Genomic DNA, 22,677 nt, shown 5'->3' with positions numbered 1-22,677 from the left:
AATTATGAAAAGGTTGCGTATGAATAGAATACATTTGCCCAGCTAAGTAGCATGCTGGCTTGGGGGCTGATTCTGCATTTCATGTACATCCAAAGTGCCCACAGAAGCCGATGGTTTGGCTCTTTGCATAAATGAGTGAGGATACTGATTCTCAAAGAATATGCAAGATCTGCATAGTTCCTGGAAACTATGCTTATGCTCAAACTAAGCTTATGCTCAAATAAATTGGTTAGTCTCTAAGGTGCCACAAGTACTCCTTTTCTTCCTGGAAATGAAGACACCCATGTTGATGCATGCTGGTTATCAAGTTTCACTTCAAGCTTGTCTTGTGAGCATAACTGGCCTGGACATAAATGGGGTCACTAATATCTAAAGGTTTCAGAGTAGCAGCCGTGTTAGTCTGTATCTGCAGAAAGAACAGGAGTACTTGTGGCACCTTCGCAACTAACACATTTATTAGGCCACAAGCTTTCGTGGGCTAGAGCCCACTTCAAAGGATGCATAGAATGGAACATACAGTAAGAAGATATATATATATATATATATATATACACATACAGATAAGTTGGAAGTTGCCATACAAACTGTGAGAGGCTAATTAGTTAAGATAAAACTCTTTCCTGAAGGGCTCCTGCCCACACTTATTGCTGGGAGAAAAACTGATTTTTCAGTTTGATAGCAGTTATGGAAAAAAAATCAGTTTGGGTTTGAATCATGTCTGAAATTTTTTGGAATCTTTGGTGAATCGAAAAAGTCCACTGGGGGTCAAAAGAAATGCTTTGTTCAGCCCAAAATGTTTTGTTTCCAGACATTTTTACAGGGCTAGATTCACAAACCAGGAGGAGGTGTGTCCCCCACACCATACTCTATACCCCCTAAACTATTCACTAACAGTTTTGGATTGACTGAGTCTATTTTGCCCAGCTCTACCCACCCTATGCTTGGCTCCGGCCATTACTATTTCCACAAACACCAAAAACCACCCAGCATCTGAATAAAAACAAAACTGCGATAATGTAACCTCCTACATTGTATCTTACAGATTCAATGACTTTCGCCTTGAAGCTTCCTCCTCTTGTTACAAAGATTATGTGGCTGTATATGATGGCTCAGACATCTATGCTCCACTCCTTGGCAAATTCTGCGGCTCAGAACCTCCTCCAACTATTAAGAGCTCCAGCAATGACTTGCTCCTGGTGTTTAAGACTGATTTCTTTGAAGTAGCTGGAGGCTGGAAAGCATCTTTCAGAGAGACAATAGGTAAGAATACTATCCCAGCAAATACTCCCTGTTATCTGAAGGCAAGCCATGTCCTCTGATGAGCAGCTGTTGTAGCCTCTGGCGACAAGGTGGGGCTCTCAGTAGTACAAGTGTTGCTGTAGACATGTTGGTCCCAGGATATGAGAGGGACAGTGCTGGTGAGGTGGCCTGAAGAAGAGTGTTGTGGAGCTCGAAAGCTTGTCTCTCACCAACAGAAGTTAATCCCATAAAAGATATTTCCTCACCCACCTTGTCTCTCTAGCAGCCCAAGTAGACAAGGGTGGACGTAGCTCGCCTTTCACTGTAGTGTGTAGCTACACATGCCGCCACAAGCATAGACATAGCCTTAATTTAACTCTTATCTACGTCGTAAAATGCATAGTTGTCCCTTGAGTGGCAGAAGGCATAGCAGCACTCACATCTCCCGCTTTTGGAGGACCTTATGGATGGACACTGGCACAGCAGCTGGGCTGTAATTCTGCAGCAGGAGGTTAGTGATAGCCTGAAGATAGACACCCTCCCTGCCTCCCCCCGCCCTGCTCTTTGCAGCACTGCCTCCTCCCTCCACCCCCCCCCCCACTTCATACCTTTTTAAAATAAAATACATCAGTGAAGCTTGAGGTGCCCCAACAAATCATTTCACTGACCTCCCCCAATCCTTCAGCCAGCCCAGCCTTGCTCTGTCATCATAATGGAACGAATTGGTTATGTGAGCAAAGTACTGTTTTTATGGGCACCCTAGACAGTGCTCAGGGTAGTTCTTGATTCTTGCTTTGACCAGATGCTTAAATTTTAAAGTCCGTCTCCCTGCCTAGTCTGAAAGGTGATCTTTCTGTAACATCTGAATTGTTGGTAGTGATAAGTTATAAATGATTATCATCTTTAAACTGCTTTAATATAATATCCAATACTTTGTTGCCTAATTAATTCATTCTCTGGACAAAAAAAGACATAATGGCCATGTTTATAAAGCATACACTCAGACACTCCAGAATGAAAGGCCTTGTGGTAGGATAAACATAGCCTTTAGCTGAACCATTGACCCCCCCCCAAAATAGCTGTTTTTCATTTGTTACAGTCTAAGTATTTAGGGATAAGGAGTATAAGTGGCACCATATCCTTGCCAAACATAGTATTCCCAGGTTTGGCCATTACTGTTATTAACTCCTCTTAGCTTTAGTCTAGTAATTGCTACAGAAAACTTTAAAATTTGCCTGGTGGACTGTTCTCTCATGTAGTCCATCAAATGCGCTTCTGCTAATGTTGTTTCACATAGTGCTCTCTGTGAAAATCTATTAAATACTAGGCATGATTGGTCTCTACTCTTGTGGCTCTGTGCTTCAAAGATGAGATCAGCAGAGACTCCCAAAGCTGTCAGCCTTTGAGGACTGTCTCGGTCCTCAGACTAGCAGGTGGTCAGAAGTTTCTTCAGGCATTGACTGTAGATCAGTGGTTTTAACCCTTTTTTCATTTGCAGACCCCCCAAATTTTTCAAATGGAGGTATAGACCCCTTTAGAAATCTTAGACATAGTCTGCAGACCCCAGGAGTCTGTGGACCATAGGTTGAAAACCACTGTTCTATGCAATGACAAAGTTTTGTGGACCCTTCAGCATAGTCTGCGGACCCCCAGCAGTCTGCAGACCATAATTTGGAAACTGTTGCTCTAGATTTACCTGTATGAGATTCTGCTCAAAAAACACAGTGAAAGATGGACAAACTTTCAGGGATTCTGCGGAAACCTTGATTGTTTCCCCAGGGGAGGATGAGCCTTATATCAATTTAAAAAAGAATCCTTGAGGTATTTCTGGAGGGAGACCTACCCACCTCCCAGGGAGAGGATGGTTGTGGTGTTGCAGGACTAATTCAGAAACTAAAGGAATGGAGCTATATAGGAGTGAAATAGATCTTCATGTAATGTATGTGGGGAGGGGTGTGTGTGTACATGCGGATGTGTGTGCACGCATGCATCTGTGCATATATTGTGGCAAGGCACCTCTTTCACATTGTTAGCCTCAGAGTTTCTCCCTCAGGCAGCGAGGGCCTGGAGTAAATCAGTCCTACTCTGTAGGGTTTTTATTCTTCACTCTGGTTTATTTTTCAGAATGTTTAAAAGTTGGGCCTCAGGGTAGGGCCAAGTAGTTCTCAAAAGCAAAACAACTATATAAAAATGCACAACACAAAAAGGAATACCTTTCCCTACCCCTTCTTCAGGGTGTTGCCTTATTAGGCTGGTTTCTGTGGCCAGTCCTTTACTAAACAGCTGTCAACTTGGCGGTTTTTCCCTATAAGGAGGAGAAAGAGCCTCCCACCCAGGAGAAGCCTTTTCTCTCTGCTGTAACTGGCTTCTCATACCTCCTTCTCTCTCACAAGAAGAGGGGTTTTTAAATGTCATTGGCAGCCCTTAATTGGACTCAGGTGTCTCGAATTAATCTGAGGTAACCTTTTCAGTTTATAGGAAAAAAGGCCTTCAACATTCTGGGGCTTTTATATCTGCCTTCCACAACTCTTGTATATCTGTCAGGTGTGACTTTGTCATAATGTGTATGTGGAGAGTGGCTCTTGATTTTATATCTCTGTCTTGTTTTCCCCCTACCCGTGGGAAGCAAGCTACAAGGAATGAGCCATAGGGTATTTACACAGGATTCTGAAGATCTCGTGTTGGTGGAAAGGGGCCAAGAAATAGAAAATCTTATACATAAAGATTTTAAAGAGTCACAATCCCATAAACCATTACAGCTTGGCTGGGCTGATGCATAGCTCCAGGAAACTTTGTAACACATCTTTGTAATCTGAGCATAAAGAATAATGCTTAAAAATTGAGACAGTAAAGCCACAAACACCAGAGAGCTTTTTATTTTAAATTAGTCTTTAAAGTAACCCCCTCATGTCTGGAAAAAAAAAACATATGGATTTGTAGGAATACAAAAACAGTATCTCTACAACAGCAAATGCAATCAGAGGGCAATTTATGACTGCAAATTACTGCGTGATATCTGTAGGTCAGCTGCAAACATAAATCTCTATTACTCTACAATGAGTACATTATTCTGTGGTTATATTAGAGAAGCACAACTGGATAATGTAATTATTATGCTCTGTTTAATGTTGTTAGTGACCCTGATTATGTCATGGAAAGAGGTGAGTAGAAACCATAAACTCAGTTGCAGAAAACTAAACTTAGCTTATTTCCTTTCTTCATAAACTTTTCAAATTTCATTGCTGATTGGGCTTCTCTTAGGGATGGTGCCAAAAAACTAGGGTTATTTGTAGTTCATCCTTTGTGAATTTTATAGAAAGGTGGTCAACTTGCTCACTGAGGCGGGGAGAGCAATGAAGGGAGGATCAGTAAGTGTTGTAACTCACAAAAACATTGCAGGATGTAGGAAAACTAGGCATCATAGGATCTAAATCCTGAAAATTGAGAAAAATGGCACTGTTTTAATTAAAGCAATTAATTCACATCATTGATGCTGCATCCTCTGCAAGGGTTGAATTCTTTCCATCAGGCACAATCTATTGTGAAAAACAAATCAACAAAAATCATTCATTAGTATTAATTTGGCAGGCCAACCATGCTCAATCTATTATTTAAAATGTATTTCTTTAGAAATATGCAACTGTATGTCTGATGCTACACTGTCAAATCACCACAGCACAAACTACAATCTTTGTCAAAAATATTTTTGTGATCTGACACATTTGGATAAGGAGAATACAAAGCACTCATTACAACCCTGTGTGCTCATCCACTATTATGATTGCCTTGGTGGTTATGTTACTCATCATAACTAGAGATGGTCCCAAACCAAACCCCTTAGATCCAAACATAGCTGGTACTGGTGATGGGGGGAGGGGGAGGGAGTCTTCAGAATTTTAACTTTGATGCAGATCTGAATTTCACAGATGGGTCCGATCACTATGATGGACCAAATCAAAACCCCAGAATCAAAAGCCCCTTAACTCTGGGGATGGTTCATAATTTGGATTCAGATCTTGATGTTGTGGTTCACGCTCATCTGTACTGTGATGGGCTGGATATGCTGTCGTGTTAAAAGCACGAATTGAGCAGAGTGGAAGAGCCCAGCCTCTAGGGATTGTCAGCGTACCAGAACTGTAGGAAGGAATGGACAGCTGGGCTCCTTGTGTTGCCTTAGTTAAGTTCTTCTACCTTTCTGTCTTAGTTTCTGGCCCTTAAAACGAAGATAATGATATTTCCCAATGTCACAGAATGAGTGCTTGTCTCTTCAGTGGCTGGGGGAGATAAGCCAATCAGAGGCTAAGGGTTTTGGTCAGATAAGATGCTTCTGGGAGGAAGAGTTTGGGTTTCTCCCACATTGACAAGTAAGGACTGTGTGCACTGGAGTGTGATTGGACCAATGATCCCTTATGTATCCACCCTCTGCAAAAGGGGAAGACTTGACCTGTTCAGGTGAACCTTGCTGTAAAGGGGACTTTTCACATTTACTCTGTAGCATACTGGGACAATCTTGTGTTTAATTTCCTTTTCTAAGTGATAACTGTAGCTTTTGCATAGCAAGGAATGAACCCCTGAAAACCGTTCCTTGCTCTGTAGAGAAAGGAAGTTGTTTATTTAAGACACCATTGCAGCAGTTCTTGATCTTTTCCATACCGGGGCTCCCCTTTCCATTGCAGGATGCTGCTCTCCCCTGGCGCCTCCTTTCCATCTAGCAGGAACACAACCCTCCCTCCCCTGCGCCTCCCATTTAGCAATATTGGAAGAGTGGGGTGAATATGATTCCCCTGGCACCTATTTGTGATTCCTCTTGGGGAGTTGACTGTATTTTCGTTTTAAAATAATTGACCCCTATCCAATGGGGTGTAAAAGCAACCCTATTTAACAGCTTATAATGGTCTCTGCCCAGCAGCTTATCTTTCTTGTTTTCTGTCCTCCTCTACACACTCTGACTGTCTTAGTTATGACAGGTTTCAGAGTAACAGCCGTGTTAGTCTGTATTCGCAAAAAGAAAAGGAGTACTTGTGGCACCTTAGAGACTAACCAACTCATTTGAGCATAAGCTTTCGGGAGCTAGCTCACAAAAGCTTATGCTTCAAATAAATTGGTTAGTCTCTAAGGTGTCACAAGTACTCCTTTTCTTTTTAGTTATGACAGTAAATGCAATGTTCTAAACGATCAAAAGGAGAATTTTAGCAGCTTCTGAAGGTGTGCCATTCTCTTTGGAGCTGGGATTTGCAACAGCATTAACATTCTAAAGGCACGGTGCTGCCCAAGGCTGTGTGAATATGCTGGGAAATGCATGTGACAAGGTAGGGAGCTTCTCCCTCCCTTCCCCATCCAAAACAGCACTAAGTTGCAGGGGAAGAAGGCAGCAAAAATTCCTGTTCATTCTCTATATCCCCAAGAGGCTATAGTCTTACTTGGCTTGGGGACATGGCTAGGCCTCTGTCTTCCCATTGTTTATGGAATCTTCAATAGCAGCTGGTAGAAGTACAGACGGCCTCCTTGTAAAGGACCAGCATGATGTACAACAGAATGCATTTTCCTCCTCGCCAACTTTAGCACCCAGCCCAAGTTCCCAGAGACAACTTTACTCTTTGCCAGCAATCTGTCAGGAGTCCACTATATTCACTGCTGCTTCCACGCTGCCCAATTTTTTTTCCTTGAAGGCCACACAGCTTTTTTTATCCTAATAAATATTTTTAGGAATGGATAATCATTGAAAAACAAAGTGATGGGGAGTAAGACTTTAGAAGGAACACAGTTAGAATAAGAAATCTTTTCCTTTGATCTAAATGCAATCCCTTACTCTATGCATCCAAGTAATTTAGTAAACAACCTAATAATCTATATAACTTTCCTTCCTGACGAAATAATCTGTGGCCCCACTTTCGTAACATAACTCAGTATTATCCCTCAGTGTCCCTTTTCATTTGTTTCCCTTATGTTTACTCTGTTAACTATGTATTAAATCACTTTTTCTTATTTGAAATAAAATATACCAGCAAGGTAGTTGCTAAAAAGCATATGGTTATGGATGTATTTCCCTTAATTGAATGCAAATTTATTTTAACAATATAGTGAAAATCGGCCCACTAGAATTTGTCAGCCTTTTTACTCCCTTATTTTTTATAACCAACACAAAACCTTGGTACATAGAGTTTTAAGCCCAAATTCTGCTCTTTGAGTAGGGTTGCCAACACTCCAGGATTGCCCCGGAGACGCCAGGAATGAAAAATTAATTGTTCATTGAAGATTATGTCATGTGATGAAACCTCCAGGAATACATCCAACCTAAATTGGCACCCCTACCTTTGAGATGTGTATCTTAGGTTCCCACTAGCTTCAATGTGTAAGTACCATGGCTCTGATTTTCAGAGGTGCTGAGCACCTGCAGCTCCTGTTGACATCACTTGGAGTTTTGGTTGCTCAGCACCTCTGAAGATTGGGCCCCATATATGCACCTGAAGGCAAAATATAGCTACTGGATTGTGCCATTAGGGGTCATTTATACTCTGTATAAATAATTTCTTACCTCTGACACTAATAACATAATTTATTGCACTAATTTATATAAAATTATTTTAGTAACATCTTGCCACTGGCATTGCTAATCTGCAGTGACAGTTAAATCCTGTGAGTCACAGATTAGCAAAGATGAGACTCAGATTTATAGTGAAAAATTTTTAAGGGGAAATATTTTGTCTCTTGACCAAATAAATCTCATAAGCATGTGTCTTTGACTGTAGCAAGTTAATACTCTTGCTGAATTTGGCCTACCTTCTCATAGCTCCCACAGCTCCAATAAAACTGCAGTGCGTGGCACAGATTTCACAATCCATTTGGTTCAGTTAGACTTTTATCACAGGAGATCAAGGTGGACACACAGTGTGATTCTGTCAGGAGAGACTCAGAAAAAGAGTAGAGATCTGAGTGGAGAAGCTGAACCATAACTCACAGAGCAGTTGTGCTTCACAGAGGTTCTTACAAAAGATTTTCTGGAGGCGGGGGCAGAATTGATCCACAAGCATTTGCACCAAATATCATTTTGTGTGTTGGATTTGAACAAATCCCAACTCGAAGTTCTGATGAAACCACTGAGTTTCACCAGGTTCTGTGTTGAGACCATGCCAAACACTTCAGTACAATGTTATACTTTTGCCTAGGCAGGCTCAAATGGGTCACAGAACTTCCAAGGCATATGTAACAAACCTGAAATCATGCACATTTTGTGTGTTTGGGGTTTAATTGTGTGAACACTTTACATAGCTGTACTTAGAAGCATTTAAAAACAGAGTGGTGGCTTTGGGTCTGATGCTGTTCCTATCAAATTCAATGGCAAATCTCCCATTGATTTCAAAGATAGCAAGATCCAATCTTCTATCTTGTGTAAGGATGAGCTTGGTCTCTAATATATTGTCCACATTAAGTCCCCTCTCAGTACCAAATATATTTTCCAAAAGGAAAAAGGTAGTTTTACACACATACATTCACAAGAATACAAGAAATTTGTTAGTTTAAGGTGCCACAGGTACTCCTGGTTTTTTTGCGGATACAGACTCACACGGCTGCTATTCTGAAGTAATGTGGAGTAATCCCAATACCCACCTATTTGCTAAATTTCTCACCATGGCTGACATTGTTACTAAATTAAAAAAACAAACAAACAGCTTCATAGACCTGGATTCATTCTGAAGTCCACTACTGCTACCACTAGTGTACCTGTTCATCACTGAGGCCACAATCCTACCACTGATTTCTTGTGCATGTACCTGGGGTCAAGATACAGTCCCATCTACTTCACTGACACTCCGCACATGGGCCTGTCTGTACAGATCCAATTGCAGGATCAGAGCCATTACATATTACAGTGATAAGTGCAATAGAAAAACCAAAAACAGATCTGGACTCCCCTGGTTTTTACAGTCCTGTTAATTCCCTTTTAATACTAACTGATCTTGAAAATGAGGCATTGTTTTTGTGTTTATTTGTTCAATGTTACTGCTGGTCTAGATATTATCCCAATTACAGTTTTGAAATACACCTTCAGATGGATACAGAAATACACCATGCCATGTTCAATATGGTTCATTGCAATGTCAGTCATACTTTACATTAGGGATACACTTACAAATCATTTATAAAGAGTTATCATTAATATATGTTTTACTAATTAGTCAGTCAGTTGTTCTAGATTGTTGCAATGTCCAGCAGGTAAATATCTTGCTTATAAAAGGGATATGTGTGCCCATAGGGGTACGCAAAGGTCTTCTAGGGGATACATCTTCTCATCTAGATATTTGTCAAGTTTTACAACAGACTACTTAAAAAGCACTAGTGAAGTCAGTACAAACTAAAATTTCATTCAAACAATGACTTGTTTACACTGCTCTATGTACTATACATTGACATGTAAGTACAATAGTTATATTCCAATTGATTTATTTTATAATTCTATGGTAAAAATGAGAAAGTAAGCAATTTTTCAGTAATGGTGTGCTGTGACACTTTTGCTTAAAAAATCAGACATAAAAATACAAGTAGTTTTTCAGTGAGGTGAAGCTAGGGGTACACAAGACAAGTCAGCCTCCTGAAAGGAGTACAGTAGCCTGGAAAGGTTGAGAACCACTGATTTATAACACCACCTGATCTGTTTATAACCCAAACAAATCATGTCATGTTTATAATAACTATTCACAGTGTATTAACTCTTTCTGCTCTGTTTATAAATATACCTTTGTTACTGCAATATGTGTGAAGAAATAACTATTCAGAAGCATGCATTTGTGAGACAGCTGAATAAGTTTGGCAGTGCACTCCATTGCCCAGTTAGAATACATCCTTTAAATGTGTTTGAAGCACACATAGTTGTCCTTTAGCTCAATAGTACATGCACCTCTCAGAAATGCCAGCTATTTAAGATCTATACCATTTCTTCTCCCAAAGCAAAACAAACCCAAAAATGTTCAGCATGCACAAATGGCTCCACGCTGGGTAGATGAGAAAAGGAGAAGCGGACAGTTAAAGAACAGATTACTGGCTCCTCAGAAAGAATGGGCAGCTGAAAAATCTCTCATGGACATATGTGATTGGTCATCAATAGCAACTTTGTAATGATGAGGTAGAGTGGGAGGAGAAGAGGGAGGCCCAAAACAAAGAACTCAGACACCTGGGGCAGATCCTCAGCAGATATAAAACTTGTCACTGCTCCATTGAACTGAAGAAAAACCTACCTTAGATGAATAGCTTTTCAACAAATACTGCTCTGCATTTTGCTTGATGCAGGCTACTTGACATCTTGGCTGGTTTCCATTTTAGATATCCATGAAGTTGTTATAATATTCTGTAAATTTCTCCACTTATCTCAAATCAGTTTGAGCAGACTAAGCATTATAAACACTATTGATGAAAAAGCTGTTTTATTAACTGCAAAATACATCGTTCTTAATTTATCCCCTCACAAGTGCCATATCAGCTATTCTAGCCAGGATGAATTTACTGTAATAAGAGTGTAGGGTCTGTTTTCCCCTTTGTGTCAGTGCATTTCATACTGTATACCCATGGCTAGCTGCTTTTCCATTATTCATATTTTGCTATCATGGGACTTCTTTTGATACCAGCACCATGCTCAATGAAGTGCACCATCATAAGGCCCGAATTTCCTTTCTCCCAGTGTAGCACAAACAAATGGAAGCTAATAACTATAGGAAAAGATGGCTCCATTACCGAGGAGTAGCGTGCTAGCAAATCTGACAACTGTGAGTGCTGTGTGAGTTAGTCTATCTTCTATGTTCACTCATGACTCAATCCCATTGGCTTCCATGGGACCACGTACTTACTTAAAATTGAGTAAAAAGAAAAGGAGTACTTGTGGCACCTTAGAGACTAACCAATTTATTTGAGCATAAGCTTTCGTGAGCTACAGCTCACTTCTTCGGATGCATACTGTGGAAAGTGTAGAAGATCTTCTTATACACACAAAGCATGAAAAAATACCTCCCCCCACCCCACACTCCTGCTGGTAATAGCTCATCTAAAGTGACCACTCTCCTTACAATGTGTATGATAATGAAGGTGGGCCATTTCCAGCACAAATCAAGGGTTTAACAAGAATGTCTGGGGGGGGTTGGAAAAAACAAGGGGAAACAGGGTACCTTGCATAATGACTAAGCCACTCCCAGTCTCTATTTAAGCCTAAATTAATAGTATCCAATTTGCAAATGAATTCCAATTCAGCAGTTTCTCGCTGGAGTCTGGATTTGAAGATTTTTTGTTTTAAGATAGCGACCTTCATGTCTGTAATTGCGTGACCAGAGAGACTGAAGTGTTCTCCGACTGGTTTATGAATGTTATAATTCTTGACATCTGATTTGTGTCCATTTATTCTTTTACGTAGAGACTGTCCAGTTTGACCAATGTACATGGCAGAGGGGCATTGCTGGCACATGATGCCATATATAACATTGGTGGATGTGCAGGTGAACGAGCCTCTGATAGTGTGGCTGATGTTATTAGGCCCTGTGATGGTGTCCCCTGAATAGATATGTGGGCACAGTTGGCAACGGGCTTTGTTGCAAGGGTAGGTTCCTGGGTTAGTGGTTCTGTTGTGTGGTATGTGGTTGCTGGTGAGTATTTGCTTCAGGTTGGGGGGCTGTCTGTAAGCAAGGACTGGCCTGTCTCCCAAGATCTGTGAGGGATCGTCCTTCAGGATAGGTTGTAGATTCTTGATGATGCGTTGAGAGGTTTTAGTTGGGGGCTGAAGGTGATGGCTAGTGGCATTCTGTTACTTTCTTTGTTGGGCCTGTCCTGGTGTAGGTGACTTCTGGGTATTCTGGCTCTGTCAATCTGTTTCTTCACTTCAGCAGGTGGATACTGTAGTTGTAAGAATGCTTCATAGAAATCTTGAAGGTGTTTGTCTCTGTCTGAGGGATTGGAGCAAATGCGGTTATAGCTTAGAGCTTGGCTGTAGACAATGGATCGTGTGATGTGGTCCTAATGAAAGCTGGAGGCATGTAGATAAGTATAGTGGTCAGTAGGTTTCCGGTATAGGGTGGTGTTTATGTGACCATTGTTTATTAGCACTGTAGTGTCCAGGAAGTGGATCTCTTGTGTGGACTGGACCAGGCTGAGGTTGATGGAGGGATGGAAATTGTTGAAATCATGGTGGAATTCCTCAAGGGCTTCTTTTCCATGGGTCCAGATGATGATGATGTCATCAATATAGCGCAAGTAGAGTAGGGGCATTAGAACAACGCTTCCTCAGCTCTCGTCCCCTAAGTCAGCCATAAAAATGTTGGCATACTGTGGGGCCATGCGGGTACCCATAGCAGTGCCGCTGATCTGAAAGTATACATTGTCCCCAAATGTAAAATAGTTATGGGTAAGGACAAAGTCACAAAGTTCAGCCACCAGGTTAGCCGTGACATTATCGGGGATAGTGTTCTTGACGGCTTGTAGTCCATCTTTGTGTGGAATGTTGGTGTAGAGGGCTTCTACATCCATAGTGGCCAGGATGGTGTTATCAGGAAGATCACCGATGGATTGTAGTTTCCTCAGGAAGTCAGTGGTGTCTTGAAGGTAGCTGGGAGTGCTGGTAGCGTAGGGCCTGAGGAGGGAGACTACATAGCCAGACAATCCTGCTGTCAGGGTGCCAATGCCTGAGATGATGGGGCGCCCAGGATTTCCAGGTTTATGGATCTTGGGTAGTAGATAGAATATCCCAGTTCAGGGTTCCAGGGGTGTGTCTGTGCGGATTTGATCTTGTGCTTTTTCAGGCAGTTTCTTGAGCAAATGCTGTAGTTGCTTTTGGTAATTCTCAGTGGGATCAGAGGGTAATGGCTTGTAGAAAGTGGTGTTGGAGAGCTGCCGAGCAGCCTCTTGTTCATATTCCGACCTATTCATGATGACAACAGCACCTCCTTTGTCAACCTTTTTGATTATGATGTCAGTTGTTTCTGAGGCTGTGGATGGCATTGTGTTCCGCATGGCTGAGGTTATGGGGCAAGTGATGCTGCTTTTCCACAATTTCAGCCTGTGCACGTCAGCAGAAGCACTCTATGTAGAAGTCCAGTCTGCTGTTTCGACCTTCAGGAGGAGTCCTCCTAGAATCCTTCTTTTTGTAGTGTTGGTAGGGAGGTCTCTGTGGATTAGTATGTTGTTCAGAGGTATGTTGGAAATATTCCTTGAGTCGGAGACGTCGAAAATAGGATTCCAGGTCACCACAGAACTGTATCATGTTCGTGGGGGTGGAGGGGCAGAAGGAGAGGCCCCGAGATAGGACAGCTGCTTCTGCTGGGCTAAGAGTATAGTTGGATAGGTTAACAATATTGCTGGGTGGGTTGAGGGAACCATTGCTGTGGCCCCTTGTGGCATGCAGTAGTTTAGAAAGTTTAGTGTCCTTTTTCTTTTGTAGAGAAGCAAAGTGTGTGTTGTAAATGGCTTGTCTAGTTCTAGTAAAGTCCAGCCATGAGGAAGTTTGTGTAGAAGGTTGGTTTTTTATGAGAGTATCCATTTTTGAGAGCTCATTCTTTATCTTTCCCTGTTTGCTGTAGAGGATGTTGATCAGGTGGTTCCGCAGTTTCTTTGAGAGCGTGTGGCACAAGCTGTCAGCATAGTCTGTGTGGTATGTAGATTGTAATGGATTTTTTAACTTCATCATCTGGAAGAATGGAAATGAAGCCCTTGACGAATTCCAACATGATTTCAACAATTTCCATCCCACCATCAACCTCAGCCTGGTCCAGTCCACACAAGAGATCCACTTCTTAGACACAACAGTGCTAATAAACAATGGTCACATAAACACCACCCTATACCGGAAACCTACTGATCGCTATTCCTACCTACATGCCTCCAGCTTTCACCCTGACCACACCACACGATCCATTGTCTACAGCCAAGCTCTGCGATACAACCGCATTTGCTCCAACCCCTCAGACAGAGACAAACACCTACAAGATCTCTATTAAGCATTCCTACAACTACAATACCCACCTGCGGAAGTGAAGAAACAGATTGATAGAGCCAGAAGAGTTCCCAGAAGTCACCTACTACAGGACAGGCCTAACAAAGAAAATAACAGAACGCCACTAGCCGTCAACTTCAGCCCCCAACTAAAACCTCTCCAACGCATTATTAAGGATCTACAACCTATCCTGAAGGATGACCCAACATCTCACAAATCTTGGGAGACAGGCCAGTCCTTGCCTACAGACAGCCCCCCAACCTGAAGCAAATACTCACCAGCAACCACATACCACACAACAGAACCACTAACCCAGGAACCTACCCTTGCAACAAAGCCCGTTGCCAACTGTGCCCACATATCTATTCAGGGGACACCATCACAGGGCCTAATAACATCAGCCACACTATCAGAGGCTCGTTCACCTGCACATCCACCAATGTTATATATGCCATCATGTGCCAGCAATGCCCCTCTGCCATGTACATTGGTCAAACTGGACAGTCTCTACGTAAAAGAATAAATGGGCACAAATCAGATGTCAAGAATTATAACAGTCATAAACCAGTCGGAGAACACTTCAATCTCTCTGGTCACGCGGTTACAGACATGAAAGTCATAGAATCATAGAATCATAGAATATCAGGGTTGGAAGGGACCCCAGAAGGTCATCTAGTCCAACCCCCTGCTCAAAGCAGGACCAATTCCCAGTTAAATCATCCCAGCCAGGGCTTTGTCAAGCCTGACCTTAAAAACCTCTAAGGAAGGAGATTCTACCACCTCCCTAGGTAACGCATTCCAGTGTTTCACCACCCTCTTAGTGAAAAAGTTTTTCCTAATATCCAATCTAAACCTCCCCCACTGCAACTTGAGACCATTACTCCTCGTTCTGTCATCTGCTACCATTGAGAACAGTCTAGAGCCATCCTCTTTGGAACCCCCTTTCAGGTAGTTGAAAGCAGCTATCAAATCCCCCCTCATTCTTCTCTTCTGCAGGCTGAACAATCCCAGCTCCCTCAGCCTCTCCTCATAACTCATGTGTTCCAGACCCCTAATCATTTTTGTTGCCCTTCGCTGGACTCTCTCCAATTTATCCACATCCTTCTTGAAGTGTGGGGCCCAAAACTGGACACAGTACTCCAGATGAGGCCTCACCAATGTCGAATAGAGGGGAACGATCACGTCCCTCCATCTGCTCGCTATGCCCCTACTTATACATCCCAAAATGCCATTGGCCTTCTTGGCAACAAGGGCACACTGCTGACTCATATCCAGCTTCTCGTCCACTGTCACCCCTAGGTCCTTTTCTGCAGAACTGCTGCCTAGCCATTCGGTCCCTAGTCTGTAGCTGTGCATTGGGTTCTTCCGTCCTAAGTGCAGGACCCTGCACTTACCCTTATTGAACCTCATCAGATTCCTTTTGGCCCAATCCTCCAATTTGTCTAGGTCCTTCTGTATCCTATCCCTCCCCTCCAGCGTATCTACCACTCCTCCCAGTTTAGTATCATCCGCAAATTTGCTGAGAGTGCAATCCACACCATCCTCCAGATCATTTATGAAGATATTGAATAAAACCGGCCCCAGGACCGACCCCTGGGGCACTCCACTGGATACCGGCTGCCAACTAGACATGGAGCCATTGATCACTACCCGTTGAGCCCGACATTTTAGCCAGCTTTCTACCCACCTTATAGTGCATTCATCCAGCCCATACTTCCTTAACTTGCTGACAAGAATACTATGGGAGACCATGTCAAAAGCTTTGCTAAAGTCAAGAAACAATACATCCACTGCTTTCCCTTCATCCACAGAACCAGTAATCTCATCATAAAAGGCGATTAGATTAGTCAGGCATGACCTTCCCTTGGTGAATCCATGCTGGCTGTTCCTGATCACTTTCCTCTCATGCAAGTGCTTCAGGATTGATTCTTTGAGGACCTGCTCCATGATTTTTCCAGGGACTGAGGTGAGGCTGACTGGCCTGTAGTTCCCAGGATCATCCTTCTTCCCTTTTTTAAAGATTGGCACTACATTAGCCTTTTTCCAGTCATCCGGGACTTCCCCGGTTCGCCACGAGTTTTCAAAGATAATGGCCAGTGGCTCTGCAATCACAGCCGCCAATTCCTTCAGCACTCTCGGATGCAACTCGTCCGGCCCCATGGACTTGTGCACGTCCAGCTTTTCTAAATAGTCCCTAACCGCCTCTATCTCCACAGAGGGCTGGCCATCTCTTCCGCATTTTGTGATGCCCAGCGCAGCAGTCTGGGAGCTGACCTTGTTAGTGAAAACAGAGGCAAAAAAAGCATTGAGTACATTGTCTCTATTTTACAACAAAAAAACTTCAAATCCAGACTCCAGCAAGAAACTGCTGAATTGGAATTCATTTGCAAATTGGATACAATTAACTTAGGCTTGAATAGAGACTGGGAGTGGCTTAGTCATTATGCAAGGTAGCCTATTTCCCCTTGTTTTTTCCAACCCCCCCAGACGTTCTTGTTAAACCCTGGATTTGTGCTGGAAATGGCCCACCTTCATTATCATACACATTGTAAGGAGAGTGGTCACTTTAGATAAGCTATTACCAGCAGGAGAGTGGGATGGGGGGAGGTATTTTTTCATGCTTTGTGTGTATAAGAAGATCTTCTACACTTTCCACAGTATGCATCCGATGAAGTGAGCTGTAGCTCACGAAAGCTTATGCTCAAATAAATTGATTAGTCTCTAAGGTGCCACAAGTACTCCTTTTCTTTTTGCGAATACAGACTAACACGGCTGTTACTCTGAAACCTTAAAATTGAGTATGTCTTTAAGTGCTTTAGTAGATGAGGGCCAAAGTACTTAGCTTCTTGCAGGATCAAGCCCTAATAAACTTTATTTCAAAAAGTATATTTATTCTGAAAAAGTACAAACAGTGAGAAGAATGTAGCAAAGAAGCACCCCATCCCACAAGCACTGTCACCTTTGATGATTTAGTCTTCCTAAGTATCTTTTTTGGCTCATAATTAATTGGTCCCATTTCCCCTCTCTTTGTTCTAAAGTTCTGCATTAGAAATACAGTTATTTTAGGACTCGTCCAAATGTGTGATTCTTTAGTACACAAAGCTGGATTAGATCCAACTAATCCTTGTCTTTTTCATTCTGTTCCTATTATAAGTGTTCCCTATTCATTACTAGTGATAAAGAAGTCTACAGCGCCTCAGTGGAATAGGATTTTTTTTTTTTTAAATCAGCTTCTGTTTGTGTGGAGTTTTCCCAGCTTCAGTTGGAACAGCAGGATGACTTTTATACTTAGTCACACTGGTTTAATTATTACAGTCTTGCAGAACTCTTGCCCCTAGCACATGGATACTGATGCAATACTGGTGACTGGAGGCTGATTTTACTCCAGAACTATCCCTTTGCAACACTAGCTCAGGCAGTGTCTAGAGTTATATGCTTGGAAATGTATCAGTGTGTCAAGGTTAAGACATCCGCTGTCCGGAAGAAAGTCATATTTTACACATGCAAATGAGATTCTGGATCTAACTACATTTGGTTGCTTTGCCACAAAAAGTAAATTATTTTGCATATCTTACTGTTGTAAAAGCATTCATTGTGGGAGATGATCGACTGTTATTGCCTATCTTGCAAACTTTTCAGGCATTCTTTATGAGACTAGCAAAAGCGTTAGCGATGCCTACTATATTCCAGTGTGTGAGTTAGATAATCGAACAAGAAACCCCAAAGAGATCAGAGAAAGATGCATGATTTTAACAAGCTGGTCAATTTTAACTAGTGCCTTGTGAACCAGTCAAGCACCAGGAAACTAGAATATAGAAAAGATGCAAGCAAATGTCTCTGCAAATATTCTGTACTTTTTACTTGGGTTGGGAATGGATTAGAGGTTAATAGAGGAGTGTCCAATCTACTGGATAATCATCTATGTCTAAAAGCCACTTGACTCAGCACAATTTTTTTTTTTATAAATTATAGGGACAAATTTTCAAATCTGGGTAACTAAAGTTAAGGACATAGATATCTAATTAAAAGTGGCCTGATTTTCAAAGGTGCTGTGCAGGTGCAAGACCTCCTGAAATTCAGCACTTCTGAAAATCAGGCCGTGTGTAATCCTGTGCATGGACCTCATAAGTCACTTTAAGCACCCAGATCTGAAAATCTGGAAAAGAGTGTACTACCTCCACATAGATGGGGGAAGGGTATCATTAACTAGATTTTCAAAGTCAAAGTGCCCTCTACTGTCCAAAGAATTCTTTCTAGACGATGGATAAAAAGTCCATTTGAAAGAACTACTGCTTTTTCCACGCTTTATGTAAGAAACTGAGCAGCTGGTAAGAATTACATTGAAGTGTAATAGCCCACCTTAATTGATTAGTCTTGTTAGAGTTGGTATGGCAACACCCATTTTTTTCATGTTCTCTGTATTGTGACAAAGCTCTGTCCTTGCCTCCATGGGTTCCGCATTTCCTGGCGGATTTCGCTAGCCTCAGAGGCTCACTGTGACCCTCCACGTAACCCTTCTCTCTCTAGGGACAAGGGTCACAGTCTACTGAGCCATTTTCATCATAAGCCAGCAAGGGAGGTGAGGAGAAGTTATCCTTCCTGACACAGTCTCTGTTGTCTCAGTGATTAATCAGGGGGCAAAGGTGAGGGGAGGGGAGCCCGGGCCCACTCTCTACTCCGGGCTCCAGCCCAGGGACCCTAATAGTATTAGCTATGGTAGCTGACCTTTTACAAACAGGACATGTACAATTCCCTGGGCTACTTCCCCCACAGCAGCCCTCACTTCCTCAAGATCCACTTCACCCTTACCTCAGGGCCTCCTTCCTTGTGCCTGATATGGTGTATACTACTCAGCCTCTCCAACAGCGCAACTTCCTCCCACAGCTCCTGACATGCACCCCCACCTGACTAACTGGGAGGCTTTTAACTAGTTTCAGCCAGCCCCTGATTGGCTTTAGGTGTCCCAATCAACCTACCATTCTCCCTGCCTTCTGGAAAGTTCTTAATTGGCCCCAGGTATCTTAATTGACCTGAAGCAGCTGCCATTTCACTTATCCTGGTATCAGGGATTTGTTTAGCCTGGAGCTAATATATCTATCTCCCTCTACTTTTCTATAGCCATCTGCCCTTGCCCTGTCACAGTGTGTATATATATATATATATATATATATATATATATATATCTTCCTATTGTATTTTCCACTGCATGTGTCTGATGAAGTGGGTTTTAGCCCACAAAAGCTTATGCCCAAATAAATTTGTTAGTCTTTAAGGTGCCACAAGTACTCCTTGTTCTTTATGCTTCTTTTGTTTTTCTGTCCTCTACCTCCCTGCTTCCTTTTCAAAAAGCTTTTTAAAGTACAACGTTTTCAAAAGTGTTTAGTAATGGATGCTCAGTGAGAGGCACCTTAATGGGGCCTGATCATCAGGAAGTGCTGAGCACCCACCCTCTGAAAATCAAGTTCCTTTATGGTGTGTCTAACTAAGAACTCAAAACCTGAGGCACCAAGAATAACTTGTCTCTTTTGAAAACCATGGTCTCCATTCCTGTTCTTATTTCTCTAGAAGCTTCTTTGGAGACTGGGAAGGTCAGACTGTCTTTTCAAGAAGTCAGATAACATCCTCTCACACTAAGCAGATGGTTTCAAATATGTCTTTATTTACTATATTCATATTGGGTGACATGTACAGAAGTACCTAAATGACTTAGGAACTCTTGACAACTTGACCCATGACATCGTTATTCTATACCTTCCCTAAATTCTGTTTATTCATATGAATTTTTATAGATACTCCTTTAAAGCATATCAGAGAAATATGCATGGGATAAACCAGATGTACTGTATGTGTCAATCGCTTGCCCTTCTTAAATCAGTCTGCCATACCTGATCATGATTCACATTTATATAGCGCTCTTTGTGTTCAAAGCAGGCACTTTAATCATTCAAATAGTCCACACAATAGCTTTGTTTGAAAGGCAATTAAATATTACTGTGTATGACGGAAAAATATGGGATGTGAAATTAAAATAAGGTTTCAACTGTAAGTAGCTATCAGGCCTTACTTAATTATTTCTGCTTGTTTAACAGGACCTCAGCATGGCTGTGGCGGTTATTTGACAAATTCAAGTTACAGCTTTGGCTCTCCAGACTCTGACATGGATGGCACATATGACAAAAACTTGGAATGTGTGTGGATCATAGCTGCATCTGTAAACAAGCTGATCAACTTCACCTTCACCTCATTTGTTCTTGAAGCACCATCTTCTCAAAGATGCAGATATGATTATGTCAATGTAAGAGAAACCGTATTCTAATCTAATCATGATATATATAAACTACTTTGTTCAATATGTTGGATCAGAGATTTAAAATTTAATCAGTAGAAGGAGATCTTCTTCACAGAGAAATTAAATTGCTTGTTTTTGAAAATGAAAGTTCTGCAGTATGATAAATTATTGAAGGACTCAAGGTGAAATCCTAGGCACTGGGAAGTCAAGGGGAGTTTTGCTATTGACTTCAGTGGGGATAGGTTTCACTTTCAGGATTTAACTGAATTGTAAATATAAATGTGTAGCCTACTTACTATATAAAATGCCACAAACAAAATAGAACTTACACTGTAGACAAAGTCAAATACTTTGAAAGAACACTTAAAGAATTACTTTATCCTACCAAACTGTTTCAAAGCACTTCTTATTTTAAAACTTATGAAAAGGTAAATCCAAATAATGGATCCTCACGTCTTGACTCTATTCTGTTGTATATGAGTACATAGTAGGCAAGACACGTAGCAGGACATTCTGAAATGCTGGCTCCCAGCATCAAGATAGGTATACTGTAGATCTAGTCAAGAATTTTCCACCAAAATATTTTTGATGGAAAATTGCTTTTCAATTAAATGGACACTTTTGTGAAAACATTTCACTGAAAATGTTTGAGTTTTCATCAAAAAATGAACTCCTCCACCCCAACCAAAAAGTTTAAATTTTTGTCTGCTTTCTTGAATTAGGGATCTAAAATAATAAGATCACACTTTCTAAGATAATTAGCTTATTTGAAGATGTGAACTATGATAATCAGCAATTTTTATGAAAGCCCAAGAGCATCTTCCTTTCATTAATGGGAGGAAAGGGTCTTAAAACTGTAAAGTCAAATAAGAGTTCAGAGAACTAGACTTTTGTTAATCAATTTACGAATATATTTATATTAAAATAGCACAAGTGCCAAAAATATTAGTGAGGTATCCAGTGTTTTCTCCCCTTTTAGCTGTATGATGGAGATAATGAAAATGCCAATTTAGCTGGCACATTTTGTGGATCCACCATGCCAGCTCCATTTCTTTCTACCAATAACTTCTTGATGGTGAAGTTTGTCACAGATAGTTCTGTGCAAAGGGCAGGTTTCAATGCTACCTACGCCATTGTGGATCGTAAGTATTTTATTTGTTTGTTTATTTATTTACCCCAAAGAGAAATGTGTAGGTAGTGGGTAGGTGCACTTTGCATAACTATGCGAAGTGTCTTGTGATCAAATTAAAAGCAGCATCACTGGACTCCAGCTGCAGTCCAGTCTCTCTTGATTGCAGGATGGTTGTCAGCCTCAAGAGCAAAATGAGAACAATTCACCATAGAGGGTTAATATGTATCATGAGAATATGGAAAACAAACATTTCTCTGCATGTAGAACATATGCAGGCACAGAGATTGATAGATGTAGCTTGACACCGTGATCAGAGTGTTTTTTATTTATACTTTGCCTCTAAAGAATCATCAAAAGATCAATGTGAAATCATAACGAATTCCAATAAACAATTAAGCAGTTTTGCTGAGGTGGACAGCTTTTTCACACGCCTTGTGGTATGGAGATACAATTAATTAAGTTGTTATTGCTTCCAACAGGATTGTGTGGCGGAACATATAATGCAACTTCTACCCCACAAACCACAATGTCACCTAATTTTCCTAATGCCTATCCACCATTTACTTTCTGCACATGGATCATTGACGCCCCGCCACAGCAGCAAGTCAAACTGGTGGTAGAGGCATTCCACCTCCACTCCAAACAGGACTGCTCTCAGAATTATCTAGAGTTCCAGGACCCAACAATGGTAAGACATGCACAATTTATGTCACTGGTCAAAAAAGTTAGTAACAAACATCTAGTTCTCACCTTGTTTGGACCAGAGAAAATAGAAGTATCACTGTTTGGGGGTTCTGCGAGTCATTGTGTTAATGATACTGGATTAAATTCATTCCTATACAGGGGGCCCATACAAGTCATTATGCACTATCACGTAAGTCTCATAAGTGGCTTTATGCAAATCCTGTGCACATGGGACATTTCACTCACTGTGTGCTATGTAACTTCTCATAATTACATCAAGCCATATTTCCACCAAACTTAACATTCATTAAATATTGCCCAATAGTAGGCTTTCATAAACAGACTTTATATCCTATTATTCAAGAATCA

At 41.4% G+C, this 22,677-nt stretch overlaps 1 protein-coding gene across 2 annotated transcripts in view; it reads left to right on the top strand.

The window, feature by feature from the left end:
- Positions 1-22,677, top strand: part of CUBN (cubilin) — a 226,932-nt gene that overhangs the window by 196,618 nt on the left and 7,637 nt on the right. For both annotated transcript variants that reach the window (XM_073334127.1, XM_073334126.1), the window contains 4 exons: positions 1,043-1,260; positions 20,293-20,498; positions 21,472-21,634; positions 22,104-22,312. In XM_073334127.1, the coding sequence (XP_073190228.1) occupies positions 1,043-1,260; positions 20,293-20,498; positions 21,472-21,634; positions 22,104-22,312 (796 nt within the window). The remainder of the gene's footprint in view (positions 1-1,042; positions 1,261-20,292; positions 20,499-21,471; positions 21,635-22,103; positions 22,313-22,677) is intronic.

Source organism: Lepidochelys kempii, chromosome 2 (assembly GCF_965140265.1).
Source record: "Lepidochelys kempii isolate rLepKem1 chromosome 2, rLepKem1.hap2, whole genome shotgun sequence".
Classification (NCBI taxonomy): Eukaryota; Metazoa; Chordata; order Testudines; family Cheloniidae; genus Lepidochelys; species Lepidochelys kempii.
The sequence above is the reverse complement of the archived record's forward strand: the minus strand, read 5'-3'. Positions and strand labels throughout refer to the sequence as shown.